Genomic DNA, 13,284 nt, shown 5'->3' on the forward strand with positions numbered 1-13,284 from the left:
CACAAAACAGAAGAGCCCAACTTCATTAGAGTACCAAGTACAGTTAAGTTCTGTTTCTGAGCTTGTTTACAATACTCTATGAACAGATTCTGCAAATACTGATTTGGGGTCGTTTTTTTTTTTTCAAAAGGAAAGAAAATCTTTTTGTGACTCTTTAAATTACATGGAGTGCTCTCAAACTCACGTGATTTTGCAAAAAGTGTACTCTTTTCTGTCTGGCTGAGGAATCATGAGGAATGTTCTTGAGCTGAGATTTGCCTGTAATATTAAAAGGAATGCAATACTGTGAAAGTGGCATACAGTACTCATAACATCAATCTGCAATACTTTAACAATCTTCTGGAGCTAGCACTTGATGTGTGTGGAAAGTCTAGTCCCCTTTACAGCTCTTCCTGATAATGTCTGAACTGTAAAGAGTATGTGTTGGTTACATGGAGCTCTGCTCTTCAGCTTACTGTGCTTACTGTGTCAGTCATCTCAGATGATGCTAATGGCATTCATCCACTCATCCAAGTCAAAAAGAACTAGATTTAAACAGAGAGCTCTCTTCTGCTCCACACAGAATATCCTTTGAATTTTAGTGCAGATTCATCAGCTTTTTAAATGTATCCCTGCAAAATTTGAGTCTTAACCTTATCACCCTCACTTATCCCTTTCTCTGTATAATGCCCATTCAGACCTTGCTAAGGAAACCATTCCCACAAGTAAACATGTATGACTGTTCTTCCTTTCATAGGCCCATGGTGATATTCAGCTGTTGAACTCTCCCATATTAAGGCTGAAACAACACCTTTGTCTTGCCTTTGTAGGTTTCACAGCCCTTCCTAAACAGCACACCCGCACTGTGTTAGTCCTGCTGCCTGTTTCCCTGGCTACCCCTCCCAGCCCTCTGGCTGTGCTCTGACTTGTTCTCCTTTTCGAAGGACATTTATGAGTTCCCTGGGTAAGTGAGACACCCAGTGCATCTTATGTGCTATAGAGAGAAATGTGCTGGACCACCGTGTGTGGCTGGTGAAGCTGCTAAGAGTGACACAGTTTATAGCTGTTTTATGAGCAGTGAGGATATAGCAGCAATATTTTGGTTCATATGTGTTGAGAAGTGAAGTAATGGAGTGAAGGTGACTGGTCTCTCTGTGCACCTGCCAATCGGAAGTACTTAGGGAGCTGTTGGTAAGAATGTCTCTTAAGTTCTACCCCTGGTGCATTTGCTGTGCACAGAAAAACTGACAGGAGCTTGCAAGGACAGTCATCAGCCAGGGACTGGAAGAGCTCTGAACTTTGTTGGACCCTGAATTAAATCTGGGTTTGAAAGTGGTTTTGTGGGAGGACAAAAATTAAATAAAATCTGTTTATTAAGAGTCAATGGGTAAAAAGATTTCAAAACAAGAATTGAAGTTAATGACTGGAAAAAGTCAGGGAGGTGTAGAAGACTCTAGACCAGCCTCTAAACAAGATAACAGAAGAAGAAAAAGCCCTGTGAAGACACTTGAGATAAGACCTGAATATAAAAAGCCTTTCACTGAAATAGAAATCAACTGCAAAGTTTGTAACTCTTTTCTACCTCGAATTTCTGGTAATGTCAGAGAGTAAGAAAATTTTGTCTTGGTATTCCTGGGTGGAACTTAGCTGTATGTGGCCCCCAGCAGCTCATCAGTCTTTGAAGTTGTATCTAACTTGGACATTTGCCTTGCTTTATGTGGGAGACTGCACCATCAGAGGTCACTTCCAAATTAAGTAATTCTGTGATTTTGGAAGGAGAAATTCTGCAGTATCTCAGTTTAAAAGAAGAGTATCTGTAAACTATATTAATTAAAATGCTTTTGGTTTTAAAATGCCAATCTTTAAATTCTATGAGTAGAGAGCAGTGAGAAGTCAGTTGACCACTAGTGCGGTTTAAAGAGTGGTAAGGACAGGAAATGCTGATTTGCATCGATTTCTGGAGAGCTATTTTGCCACCAGTGTGCTGAAAACAGACCAGCTGCTTTTTATTACATATGAAGCTACTGAAATAAACACTTTAATGTAGTCTTCTAGAAAATGCAAGTAAAATACATGCTGTATTAACTTTTATCTCTGTTGTATATGTTTAAAAAAATTATTTTAATTTCTTCATTCTGCTACTTTTACAAATATTCCGTGATTGTAAATAACTTACAGGTGACAAAAATATTGCTGTCATTGTCCTGATACAACTAAATAGCTTTTCCCATGATATAGCTTCTCCCATAAATAGCTGTGTACCCTATCTTTTCTGTAGCAATATTCTCTACTAAAATCAAGAAGGAAAGATACTAACAGCAAACAGTATTAGACTTCTTGACATATTTTATTGAGCCTGCTCTATTGATCAGGAAAAAAAGCAAGTAAAAGCACTTTAAAATAATTCAGATGTCCTCTCTTCCTTGAGTAAGCTAGCAAAATTCAATCAAAACATCTACTTGTTTCAAGAGTTTAGTGAAAGATTTTCAAGGCTTTGTTCTAGCTGGGGTGGTGTGAGACCTTCTGCAGTTCAGCCTAAGAATCTGACCATAATGTTTTTCAGTCTCCAGCAATTTCTGGAGTCTGTTGCATAAGACCAGTTCCTGTCAGCACAGGTCTGGCTCAGGTTAAACAAAACCCCCTATGTCCTTGAAATCGTTAAGCTGGTGCTTGAGCCTTATGCAGAGACTGGTAGGTATAAACAAGTAGATTTGTACTGCAGGTATAAACACTGCATAGCATCTAGAATAATAAATAATCCCTTTTTTTTTTCTTTTTTCACCTAGTCCTCCTAGCTGATGCGTTAGCAGTTCTTTTTCTGTGGCACATTTTGCTTTTTTAGCTACTATGTATAAAAGAAACAAATATTTTTTTTTCAGGCTGGTCTTAGTTACCAAAAGTCAGCTGTTGCATTCAGCTGTTACTCTTTTCATTAAAATAGTTTCTAACATTTTCTTACATCTGCCGACAGGATAAAGACCTTGACCTCTTACATGCTTGTATGTAAACTTGCTAGTTTCAAGGGGTAAAAATGCAACTGCAATTTATATGAGGGGGAAGAGCTGTTCTTTGTTCTTCAGATGCAGCAAACCCATGCATACTTTAAAATTACTGCCTTTTGTCATTATTTTTGGTGCATGGTGTAGAAGCTGTAGCTATTTGTCTTGTTAACTGAGTAACATGCACTAGGAAGTCCTAGGTGTTGGTTTGTATTTTGCTTGAATACCCACAAGCCAAGTCACAAGAATACTCAGCATTTCAGTTCCCTGCTTTGTCTCTGCTAAGTAAACATTCTCATAATAGCAGAAATAATGTGGTCCGCTTTAAAAAAAACCACAAGTCCAGTGTTACTTTTAATGGTTGTAGATACATGATCTTTTTTTGTATCTAGTTCAGACACTCTAAACACACAACCTTTTCCCTACTACATTGCATTTGTGTCTTCTTTTCAGCAGGCTTGTTTGGACTGAAGTGGTAAGAAGGTAATGCTTTGTGTTTGGTAAGCGTTCATTGTTGCTTACACTGATGCATAGTTTTGTGGGTTTAGGGAAATAATTTTAGGTCAGCAGCAGTGGCTTTTCTGATTACAGAAATAATCTTTATCCACTGATTATATATTTATATTAAAAAAAAACAAGTCAGAAAACACTTAAAATAGAAGTATGCTAGAAAAGAGGACTTTCATGGCAAGAAGAAATCCTAACTGTGTGCAATAGTCTTCTCCCACTGTTTTAGCAAGCTCAGATTAGTAGGCACAATGACCAATAGGTATGTATAAAAGCAGCTGTTATCTATCTCACCAAGGTGACAGAGAGTGGCCCCTCAGGAGGTCATCTAGTTCAGCCCCCTGCTCAGAGCAGGGTCACCTAGAGCAGGCTGCTCAGCCCGTGTCCAGTCAGAGTTTGCATATCCACAAGGTTGGAGGCTCTGTAATCTCTCTGGACAGCCTATGCCAGCTTGTGCCCCTTTTGTAATTAAACAAAAATGATATTCTTCTTATGTTCAGAAAGAGCCTACAAAAGACTCCAAGCAACATTAACTTAATTCGGGAGCAACTTCATCCTTGCTGGTTTTTAATACAAATTGAAGAGTCATAAAACCTGATTCTGTTTACATCCTAATTAATTTTTGGAGGTTTGTAAGAGATGTGGTTACTGTTCACCCAGTGGCATGCTGCTTAATCTGGAAATGTTCCAGCTGTGGTTAATAAACACTTGCCAAGATAGAGCCTACATCTTTGTCCTAATAACCTGAAATAATTATATGTATTTTTAACAACTGTTTACTTTGTGTTTATTTACTAAGCATCCAGGTGTGTTTACTTGGAGAGCCAGTGTCAGAGGATACAGATGGCAAGTGGATTGTTCATTTTCCATACTTGCATAAAAAGTCTGGAGTGGTACAGGTAGATAAAAAGAGCACAAATCTTGATCAGGCAAAGAGCAGTTCCAGGGAAATAAGTATTTTGAATTTTTTTTTTCATTCATCATGGATCTTGTCTTTACTAATGAAAATACATAAATGTTTAACATACATAAGCATCACAGGAAAGTGAGGTGATGATCTGCTGCTTTTGCTGCTGCTACATCAATTGCCTAATCATAAGTAATAAAAATTTTACTAGCAGGCTGAAAATGTTTTTAGGTCTGTAAGTGAGAACAGAAGAGTCTGTGTTTTTCAGTTAGTATAGCACGGAAGCCAGCTGTTACTTATCAATGACATGATTCAAGCCCTAGCATGTGTGAAAATAAATAAATAAATACTCCCCTTGGTTTTTCATCAACATGCCTGCTTGGTCTCCTCAGACACAAAGTTTATTAACTACTGCAAAGTCTTTCCTTGTGATGTAGTGTCTTTCCCTAAGCACTGTCTGTATATAAAGTATAGCCACTGTTGAATAGCTATTTTGTCAATGTCCAAGGTGTTTGTTAGCAAAAAACTTTGAAGAAGTCAAATTCAGTAACTGCATATATCTGCTGGATCCCTAATGCCTTGTCAGGGCTTTAGCTCAGCTGTAACCCTTGCAGCACCTGCACTGCTGGAAACTCCTTATAGTCACTGACGTGTGTGTAGCTGGGGGAGTTTTAGTGTGGTTGATATAGTGGTCCTCTTTTGAGAGCTGATGTTCCTGGCTTTACCAAAGTAGGCACAGTTCAGAAAATGCCTCTGTCCTTTGCTGCTGCCTCTGCAGCCTCAGCAAAAGTGGAGGTGGGATTGCTGGTCATTGCAGCTCAGCAGTAAAATTGCCTATGGCTGGTGAGTTCAGACACTTCCAAAGAGTAAAATATGTTTATTAAAAATTGCTAAAGCAGTTGCACCTTCAAATGTGCGCAGAATGAAGTTTTATGTTTTACTATAATTCTGATATGTTATGCCACTCAGAATTGTTTCTTTGAAGGAGTGTTGAGTAAATAAAACTGAGGAAGACCTTAAGGTCACTGTTGAGCAAATGCATATTGTTTGAGGTACTAAATATTTGTTATACCCCTGATGTTGTTCTTGCAAATGATTAAGAAGCTCAGCACAAACCTGCTGAGCCCAAGGCTTTCTGACTGGTTTGTGACATATCAGAGAATGGACTTAAAAATTCCTGACCCTGCTTTTCTTGCCCATTCTTCCCTATTGTCTTTGCTGAATGACTTATGCCTTGTGTTGAAGGGTGAAGTAATGCTTCCGGAGTTCCTGTTTTGTAATATGTTACTTACTGTTTTAAATCCACTAGCAATATGTTTGTGAATATTGATCTGTCTATCTACCTGCCTATCTATCCATATCTTTGTCTTTGTTTCCTTGTCTAGAAAAGGAATCCTATGGAGGTCTTTATGAGCACCCACAACATTAATTCAATTTTCACAGTTCAAATTTTTTTTCCCTCGAAGTCTTTTGCTGTTTCCTCAGTTAATTCATGCACATTACTGCATTACAATTAAGCAATAGATAGCCATAAAAATGTCTGAAAAAAACAGAGGCCAGGTCTCCAAATTATTCTCTAAGTTTAGGGATGCCTTTTCTCATAGTGGAGGTGGTTCTTCTGGGCTGCTATTTTAGTCTGCTGATCCCAGACTTTTTTCTGTACTATCTGCAACCAAATACTTGTAAGTAAAGTGAGTTCCAGTTGATGCTTGCTTGACAGGGGACATTTGTTTGGTCAGGAAACTAACACACTTTGCATGGATTTTTCTCAAAGTAATTTTGGTAAATGAAACTGGCAGAATTAACAGTTGTAATCATAGATGGTGGCATCACATTTTTCATTACTGCAGGAGCAGCACAGACTACAGAAGAACCTTAATCTCCTAGGTCAGTCAAAGCAGTGTGATGTAACCATGCATTGGCCTCACAGCAGCTTAGCAGAGAGCATATGCATATCACTACCATCTAACCATATCAGCAACTGAGACCGTTTACTGTCACTCAGAATGTGTCACATGGCAGTTTGCGTTCTAATTACAACATCTGTCATCTGTAGCAGACTGCTTTCTCATACAGATGCCCTGCAAGTTATACTGTATGTGAGGTAATATGATTTAAGAGTGTCATCTAGGATAGTAGAATAAAAATGAACATCTAAAATAATGAATATAGTTATTTTAGAGTACAGCCATTTACATTTTTTTTTAAATCCCACCAAACTGCCATAACAATGTAATATGCTCTTACGAAGGGGAAAGCAAATTTGCAAGAGACTCATTAACATACATGACACAAGTGTTTGAGTAAGAGAAGGGAGTGAAAAATAACAGATTAAATAACTTTACCAATTAATTAGTCCATGTCTTCTTATATGCTTTTTGAAGTAATTCTGTCTTTCATTTTGAGTTGGAATTTGTCATGTTATAAAGGTTGCTTCAGTGGCAAAAGTTTTACTGAAGATGAAGAGCATGGCAAGGGACAAAGTTCTTTTGACAAAGTGTTGATGGTGGTGAACTCCTGTCAAGGAGACAAATGAGAATATTCTCTTCTCTGTGTTTAACTGCTATAATGTGTCTCTTGAATAAATGCAAGATAACTTCAACTGGTCTTTTATTTTTGAAACTAAATCAAAGTATCCTTCCAGGAAAATCACAACAGGGAGCATCTTAATTTTGCAATTGGTTTGTCATAAAGTACCAGATGCTAATGTGTATTTTTTCCCCCCTCTTGTAGGTGCCTGAGATTATAAGCTCTATTCGACAAGCTGGAAAAATTGCCCGACAAGAAGAGTTTCAGAATAATCTCTCAGATGTTGAAGATCCTTTTGCCAAAAAGTTTGAGGTGCTCTTCTGTGGACGGGTAACAGTAGCACATAAAAATGCACCTCCAGCACTCATAGATGAATGCATTGAGAAATTTAATCGTGCAAGTTGTACAAAAAGTTCTGATTTCAACTCATCATCCCAACAACATGAAACTGCCAATAACTTTGGAGGTTTCTCTCTCAGCAACAAATTGCGGTCTGTATTCCAGCCCTTGGTCAATGAACAGGAGGAAAAAAGGCCAATTAGGAAATCTTTTTCTCAACCTGGACTTCGTTCGTTTGCTTTTAAGAAGGATTTCCAAGAGGGAAGCCTTAGGAGTAACAGCTTCGTCAGGTCTTTTGAAGAAGATGCAATTTCACTGAACCTAAAAAGTCAACTCATCTATGGACACAGTGTTGTGCAGCCAACTGACATTGCAGAAAACCGGACTATGTTGTTTACGGTAAAGCAAGATTTGCAGCTTCTGGTGGTGTTTTCACATCTTGGAGTTTGGAGTGGCAGACACCAAAGCAGATGTTCTGACAGATGGCAGTTACTTTTTTGATAACTTAATTGCAGTTACCAGAGCTTAACTTAAACGTGCCTGTTTCTCTGGAGAGCATTACTTGTTAGTGCAAATTGGTTCGCATATTCTAAATAAGTTTATGTTAAATAGTTTAAAACAGCACTGCCTGAATCCTTGGGCTTCTAAAGAAAGCTTTTAGAAAGTTACTGCAAGTTAGTAGGTAATTGTGCAGTTGCAGAATGGTATGTACACTTACACTAGTTAGTAACAGCAGAAATAAATTTCATGGGGAAGGACTTATCTGTAACTAGAGCAGAAGGAGCAAACCATGACTGAGAGCTAGTAGACTTTGTCCCATGATAAGCAGTGTAATTGATGAAGTGCTCCTGCTGCCAACATGTTTGTGTAATGATGGAGTAGTAGTGTAATAGCTTCCTATGCTACTCCACTCATGCCTCCACTCCTGCCCTGCTTTGGTGTGGCTAGCAATGCCCAGGTGAGCAGCAAAACTATTTTCTAAGAACTGAGAAGCAAGTAAGGAATGTGGTATTTGCTCCTCTTACAATCCTCGTGATACATAAGCTATGCAACATATTTTACTTAGTTTGTGTCTTCTGAGCATGATAAAAACCTGGAGCTGATACTGCAAAGGCTGACTCTCCTAAGGTCATCTTGGATCCATCAGCTGCTGCTGGAGCTGGGCATTCTTAAGGCCAGTAATGGAGTGGCATGTGTGCAATTATATCAGGTTTTTTAAAGCAGGGAAAGAGAATCCTTAAGGAGGATTGCGACTTTGTTATATCTGTAAAAAGTAGCATGCAGAAAATGTTGTAGTCAGCTATACCTGAATTAAAGCTTCTGTTTGGTTGTGGCAGGCTGACATCAAACAGTGAGTGCAAGAAGGTGGAAGGATGTTTCTTCCCTAGTAAAAAGAAAGCCATGTTCACCTCCTTCACCTGAGCATGTATTTCATATAGAAAATATAGGTACATTTTGTAATAATAATGCCAGTTTTAAATAAATCCTGACTCCATTATTGATTCATGGCACATATTTTAGAAATAGAGAGATTATAGTTGGGCTGGGTAGGTCCAGATCCTCTTACTCCAGTGTGTGCATTTTTAATTTATATTAAATAGATGCAACAGTTCTCAAGGGCATCTGTAGCTTCACTCTGAATATAATGTCAGTCACCTGCTGGCAGCCACATTTCCGAATTGTGAGGTATTGCTGATCTGGCTTTGTGTCTTGGGTTGCTTTTTGCCAGAGAAAATATTGTTTAGTATGCAGAGCTGTATTCTTTTCCTATTCAACCAGTCCAAATTCAGCTGAATGTAAGGAAGTGAAGTAACTCTAGTTTGTGCCTTCAGTATCCACAGGCAGCAGCTGATGGCAGAGCTGAGTTTGTTGGTTACCTGTCCCCCGTGTTCAGCAGGTTCTGAGTTGGGGAATGCAGGCAGAGTGCTTTGGTCTCATCAGTTTGTGTGTGGCTACATATGGAATGCTTACAAGTCGCTTAGTATCCAGAGGAAAAAAATTGGTTGGTATATTCTCAGTTAGTTGCTTAGATTTTGCCCAGGACTGAAGCAAAGGTTGGTTGATGCATGAGGTGTGAAAAATACTCAGATCAATTATCTGGCAGCTCTCCTCACTTGATTCAAATAGTCCTGATTTTCATATATTCTTCCTGAAGAACTGCTTTCCTAGACAGTTTCTTAGGATCTGGGGAAGGAGCAGGGGGCATTTTTAGGTTTTTCTCCTGGCTGCATATTGAGGGTGAGGAGGAAGAGGTTCATTGGTTTGGTTTTTTTCCCCTTGTTCACTTGACTTCAAATGATAACTACTGCCCAAGGGTGAAATGTAGAAGAATTATGTGGGACTGAGCAATAGGAAGGAGCCTCTTGCTGCAGGGAGGGGAAGACAGCAGCAATCAGGAGTAGGTGTTGAAGGAGTAGCTGCTGCTTGAACAGAGGCAAGATCAGCCCCAGGAACAATACAAGGAAACCAGCAGGCATCTGGGGAAAACCATTGTGACTGATTGAAGTGAAGGAAGAGGTGGAAGGTGAATGCACAGGACCATTTGTAGACATACACAGGTGGCACATCTGACTTGATCTATTCACACACGAGATTCATCCCTTCCCACTTCCTTAAGAAAGTGCATTTACATTGGTGCTGCTGATGTTTTTATGTGCATCTTTTGGGATTTGGTACTGATTGAAGCAGGTTTCTCCAAATCATGCTCATGAGTGAATCCAAATTCCACCTGCCTTCCTAAAATCTGATATGAGACTTATTTTTAGCATTCTCTAACATGCTAGAAAATATGAGGAATTTAAATTTTTCTGTTACTATCTTACAAAGATGTTGCCAGAAGCTGAGAAAAATGAAAACAATAGTTTCACCTTAAAAATGCCTCTTTCCCATCAATACTTAACATAATCTTTTGCCTGTACAAATGGCCTACAGATTAAATGACATTAGAAAATATACTCTAGTAAATTCATTTGTATAGTTAAATGCTTTAAATTAAAAGTTATGTGTGCCATAAATAAATAAATAAAACTCAAAAAAATTACTAGGTTGACTACAGGAAGAAGCACATGCTTGGATTTAAATTTTAAAGCAGTCTCATTAAGTAGCTTCTGTGACTGTGGTACATTCCAAGACTGCAGAAAATAAGAAAAGGGAGTGTGAGTGTGTTTCTTTCAGTGCAAAGTAGGTTACTTGTGATACAACATTGCTCTCATCTGTTTAAACATTATTTTCAGTCTCTTGTCTCGTTAAACCTCAGTGCCGTAATGTGCAGAGCTCTCAGTGCCAAATCAGTGATGTTTCAGTATTCTTTCTGGTATTAATATGCTAATTGATGTAAATACACAGGTATAAAAAAAATTGAGATCTATATTCAGGAAACATTTTTATAGTGGGACAAAAGGAAGCGTAATGTTACTTTTCAGCATCTTGCAATTTATTTTGTTTTTTTTAGATTGGCCAGTCTGAAGTTTACCTTATCAGTCCTGACACAAAAAAAGTTGCAATTGAGAAAAGCTTTAAAGAAATATCCTTTTGTTCTCAGGTAAGATTGTAATGTATTCTTTTTCTCTTTTTTTATTTTTTAAATATTCTCTACTTGTGAATGCTCATGTAATCCTCTCTCCTTGCACTCCGCATGGATTCTCTCAGCAGCAGTTTCTGTGATTGGTATTGAAAAGCTGCTAATTAATCAGTAATTTTATAAGACCATCATTCCTTTTTCATGCTTTGCATTGTGATTTCTGAGATAAAGACTCACTTCTGTGTGCAGTGGATGAATAATATTAGCTAGAAGGAACACACTGGTCAGGAGCACACTCTTGCAGTGAGCATGATTCATGATTGTGCAAATCATGGGATCTCTGAGCCATATTTTTCAAGAAGTGAGAATGAAAGAAGAAAAATTATATGTAAGAATTATCTGAAAAATACTTCAAAAATATGTTTTTTTTAAAGAATATAAGCTGCATGTGTTTAAATGAGGACAGTTCTCTGCTATGCAGAGGTAGTATATGTGATGCGCTGTAGGCAGGCATGTGTCGGAGACTCCTTATTCACTAATCCCTGTTCCTTGTGCCACAGAGTTTGCTTCTCTGTCCTTCTGCCTGAGCTTTTTTATTTGTTTGTTTTGTAGGTTTTGTTGTCAATAAATTACTTTGATTTTTAATTTGATGATAATAGCTTTCATCACTAAACATATGGGCACATATTCTGAAAATTTCAGAGTAAAATACATTTTGATCAGAATTTATTAATCTTTGGGTCTGCTATATGGGTCTTTTGTATTTCATCCATTAAAAACAAAACAAAAACCAAAACAATGTCTGACTTAATTGAAATTCAAAAGATTAATGAAGTATTAGGTTCTATAACAGGACAGAATTTTAATGGCCATATATCTTTAATGTAGCTGTAACAGAGATAAGTGACCTATATGTAATGCTATTTTGTTCTTTTCTTCCTGAAAGAAATGCAGGTACAAAACATAGAAAGTTTCACTGCTGTTGTTTCTTTGCTAGGGAATTAGACATGTGGATCACTTTGGGTTCATCTGCAGAGAGTCTTCAGAAAATGGAGGCTTCCACTTTGTTTGCTATGTGTTTCAGTGTACAGATGAAGCACTGGTAAGTGAAAGAAAATAATAGCCAAATAGAATGTTAGGCCCTAAAACTCTTCTATTGCTCTATGCTCTGTATTTTGCTGAATGTCCTCCAATCCTATTCCACTCAGAAATGCATTTCAAAAATGTTACTAATACAGCAGTCTGCAAGACACCTTTTCATTTGTTTTGAGGGCAAAAGTTAAAATCCTCTTTAAAATCCACTAAATCTTCATTTTACAAACTAAGTTAGACCTTATGCCTCTTTTTGGGGGAGAGTTTCTCTTAGAGCAACTGTTCTGAAAATTACGATTACAGTCCAGTGCTCTAAGTAAGACCAGTGCATCACAACTGCAGTAAGCTTTTTGATCATAGACAAGAAAGGGGTTGGAGATAGAGGGTATGATCTTTCATTAGACCACAGTAATAAGATTGGGTGGCCTGGAAGAGACACGAGTTCATGATGAGTTTTATTGTGCTTGTGTGTTTGTGCACAGAACCAACATAGCAACAGTTTGTCTTCTTAATCATAAGCACATTCCCAAGCAATGGGCAGTATCATTATAAAAGACTGTTGTATTTGTGATAAGGAAAACAGTGGAAGAGTGAAAATCTCTTCTTTTGCATGCTGTTCTTTTCAGGTTGATGAAATCATGATGACATTGAAACAGGCTTTCACCGTGGCTGCTGTGCAACAGACTTCCAAGGCACAGCCCCAGCTCTGTGAAGGGTGTCCTATGCAAAGTTTGCATAAACTCTGTGAAAAGATAGAAGGTGAGGTTTAAAGAATTTTCTGGTTGAATAGTTTTTTCTGGCAGTTTCATTTGTGGGGGACAATATGTAAAATCCTAAGTAAAAGAGCTTGGGACTTGGGGTGGAAAGTTGAGAGCCAGTACGTTTATTTAGAGAACTGTAGTGTTAGGTTTTCTGTAAAGTAATAAGAATTTTCTAACAAGAGTTAAGCTCCTTTATTGTGTTTTAGTTGAAAACTGTTTGCAAGTGTAATCATTAGTGAGTTGTAGCTTGTTTGGCTCTTTCAGCTCTATAAATGCAGAAGACTGTAGATAAGGAACCTCTGAAGGATAGGTGCCACAATAACTATGGCCTGCTGTCCTATTGAGTCTGCTTAGAAACTGGCATTATGCTATCACCAAGCAGGAACTGAGCAGTATGCTTTTAATATGTGTGTTTGTATTGATCTCTGCTCCTTCATGAAAATGCAGAAATTAGAATTGTAGTTGTTGCCCAGGAACAGACATTCAAGTCATAAAAAACCTCTTTGAGTTTCAGCAAATTTCACTGTTAGATTTTGTTCATTTAAGCAATGTTTGCAGTGAATAAAGGGCAACAGCAGCTTGTCAGATCACGTGGCAGTGGCGTGTTGGACTAAAACCTACCTAGTGTTAATTTGATGAAACTGGAGAACT

At 38.0% G+C, this 13,284-nt stretch overlaps 1 protein-coding gene across 14 annotated transcripts in view; it reads left to right on the top strand.

Annotated features, from left to right (window-relative positions):
• Positions 1-13,284, top strand: part of TBC1D1 (TBC1 domain family member 1) — a 100,318-nt gene that overhangs the window by 42,513 nt on the left and 44,521 nt on the right. For all 14 annotated transcript variants that reach the window (XM_072928079.1, XM_030270907.4, XM_072928078.1 and 11 more), the window contains 4 exons: positions 7,126-7,659; positions 10,712-10,801; positions 11,778-11,882; positions 12,499-12,631. In XM_072928079.1, the coding sequence (XP_072784180.1) occupies positions 7,126-7,659; positions 10,712-10,801; positions 11,778-11,882; positions 12,499-12,631 (862 nt within the window). The remainder of the gene's footprint in view (positions 1-7,125; positions 7,660-10,711; positions 10,802-11,777; positions 11,883-12,498; positions 12,632-13,284) is intronic.

This window comes from Taeniopygia guttata, chromosome 4 (assembly GCF_048771995.1).
Source record: "Taeniopygia guttata chromosome 4, bTaeGut7.mat, whole genome shotgun sequence".
NCBI classification, from domain to species: Eukaryota; Metazoa; Chordata; class Aves; order Passeriformes; family Estrildidae; genus Taeniopygia; species Taeniopygia guttata.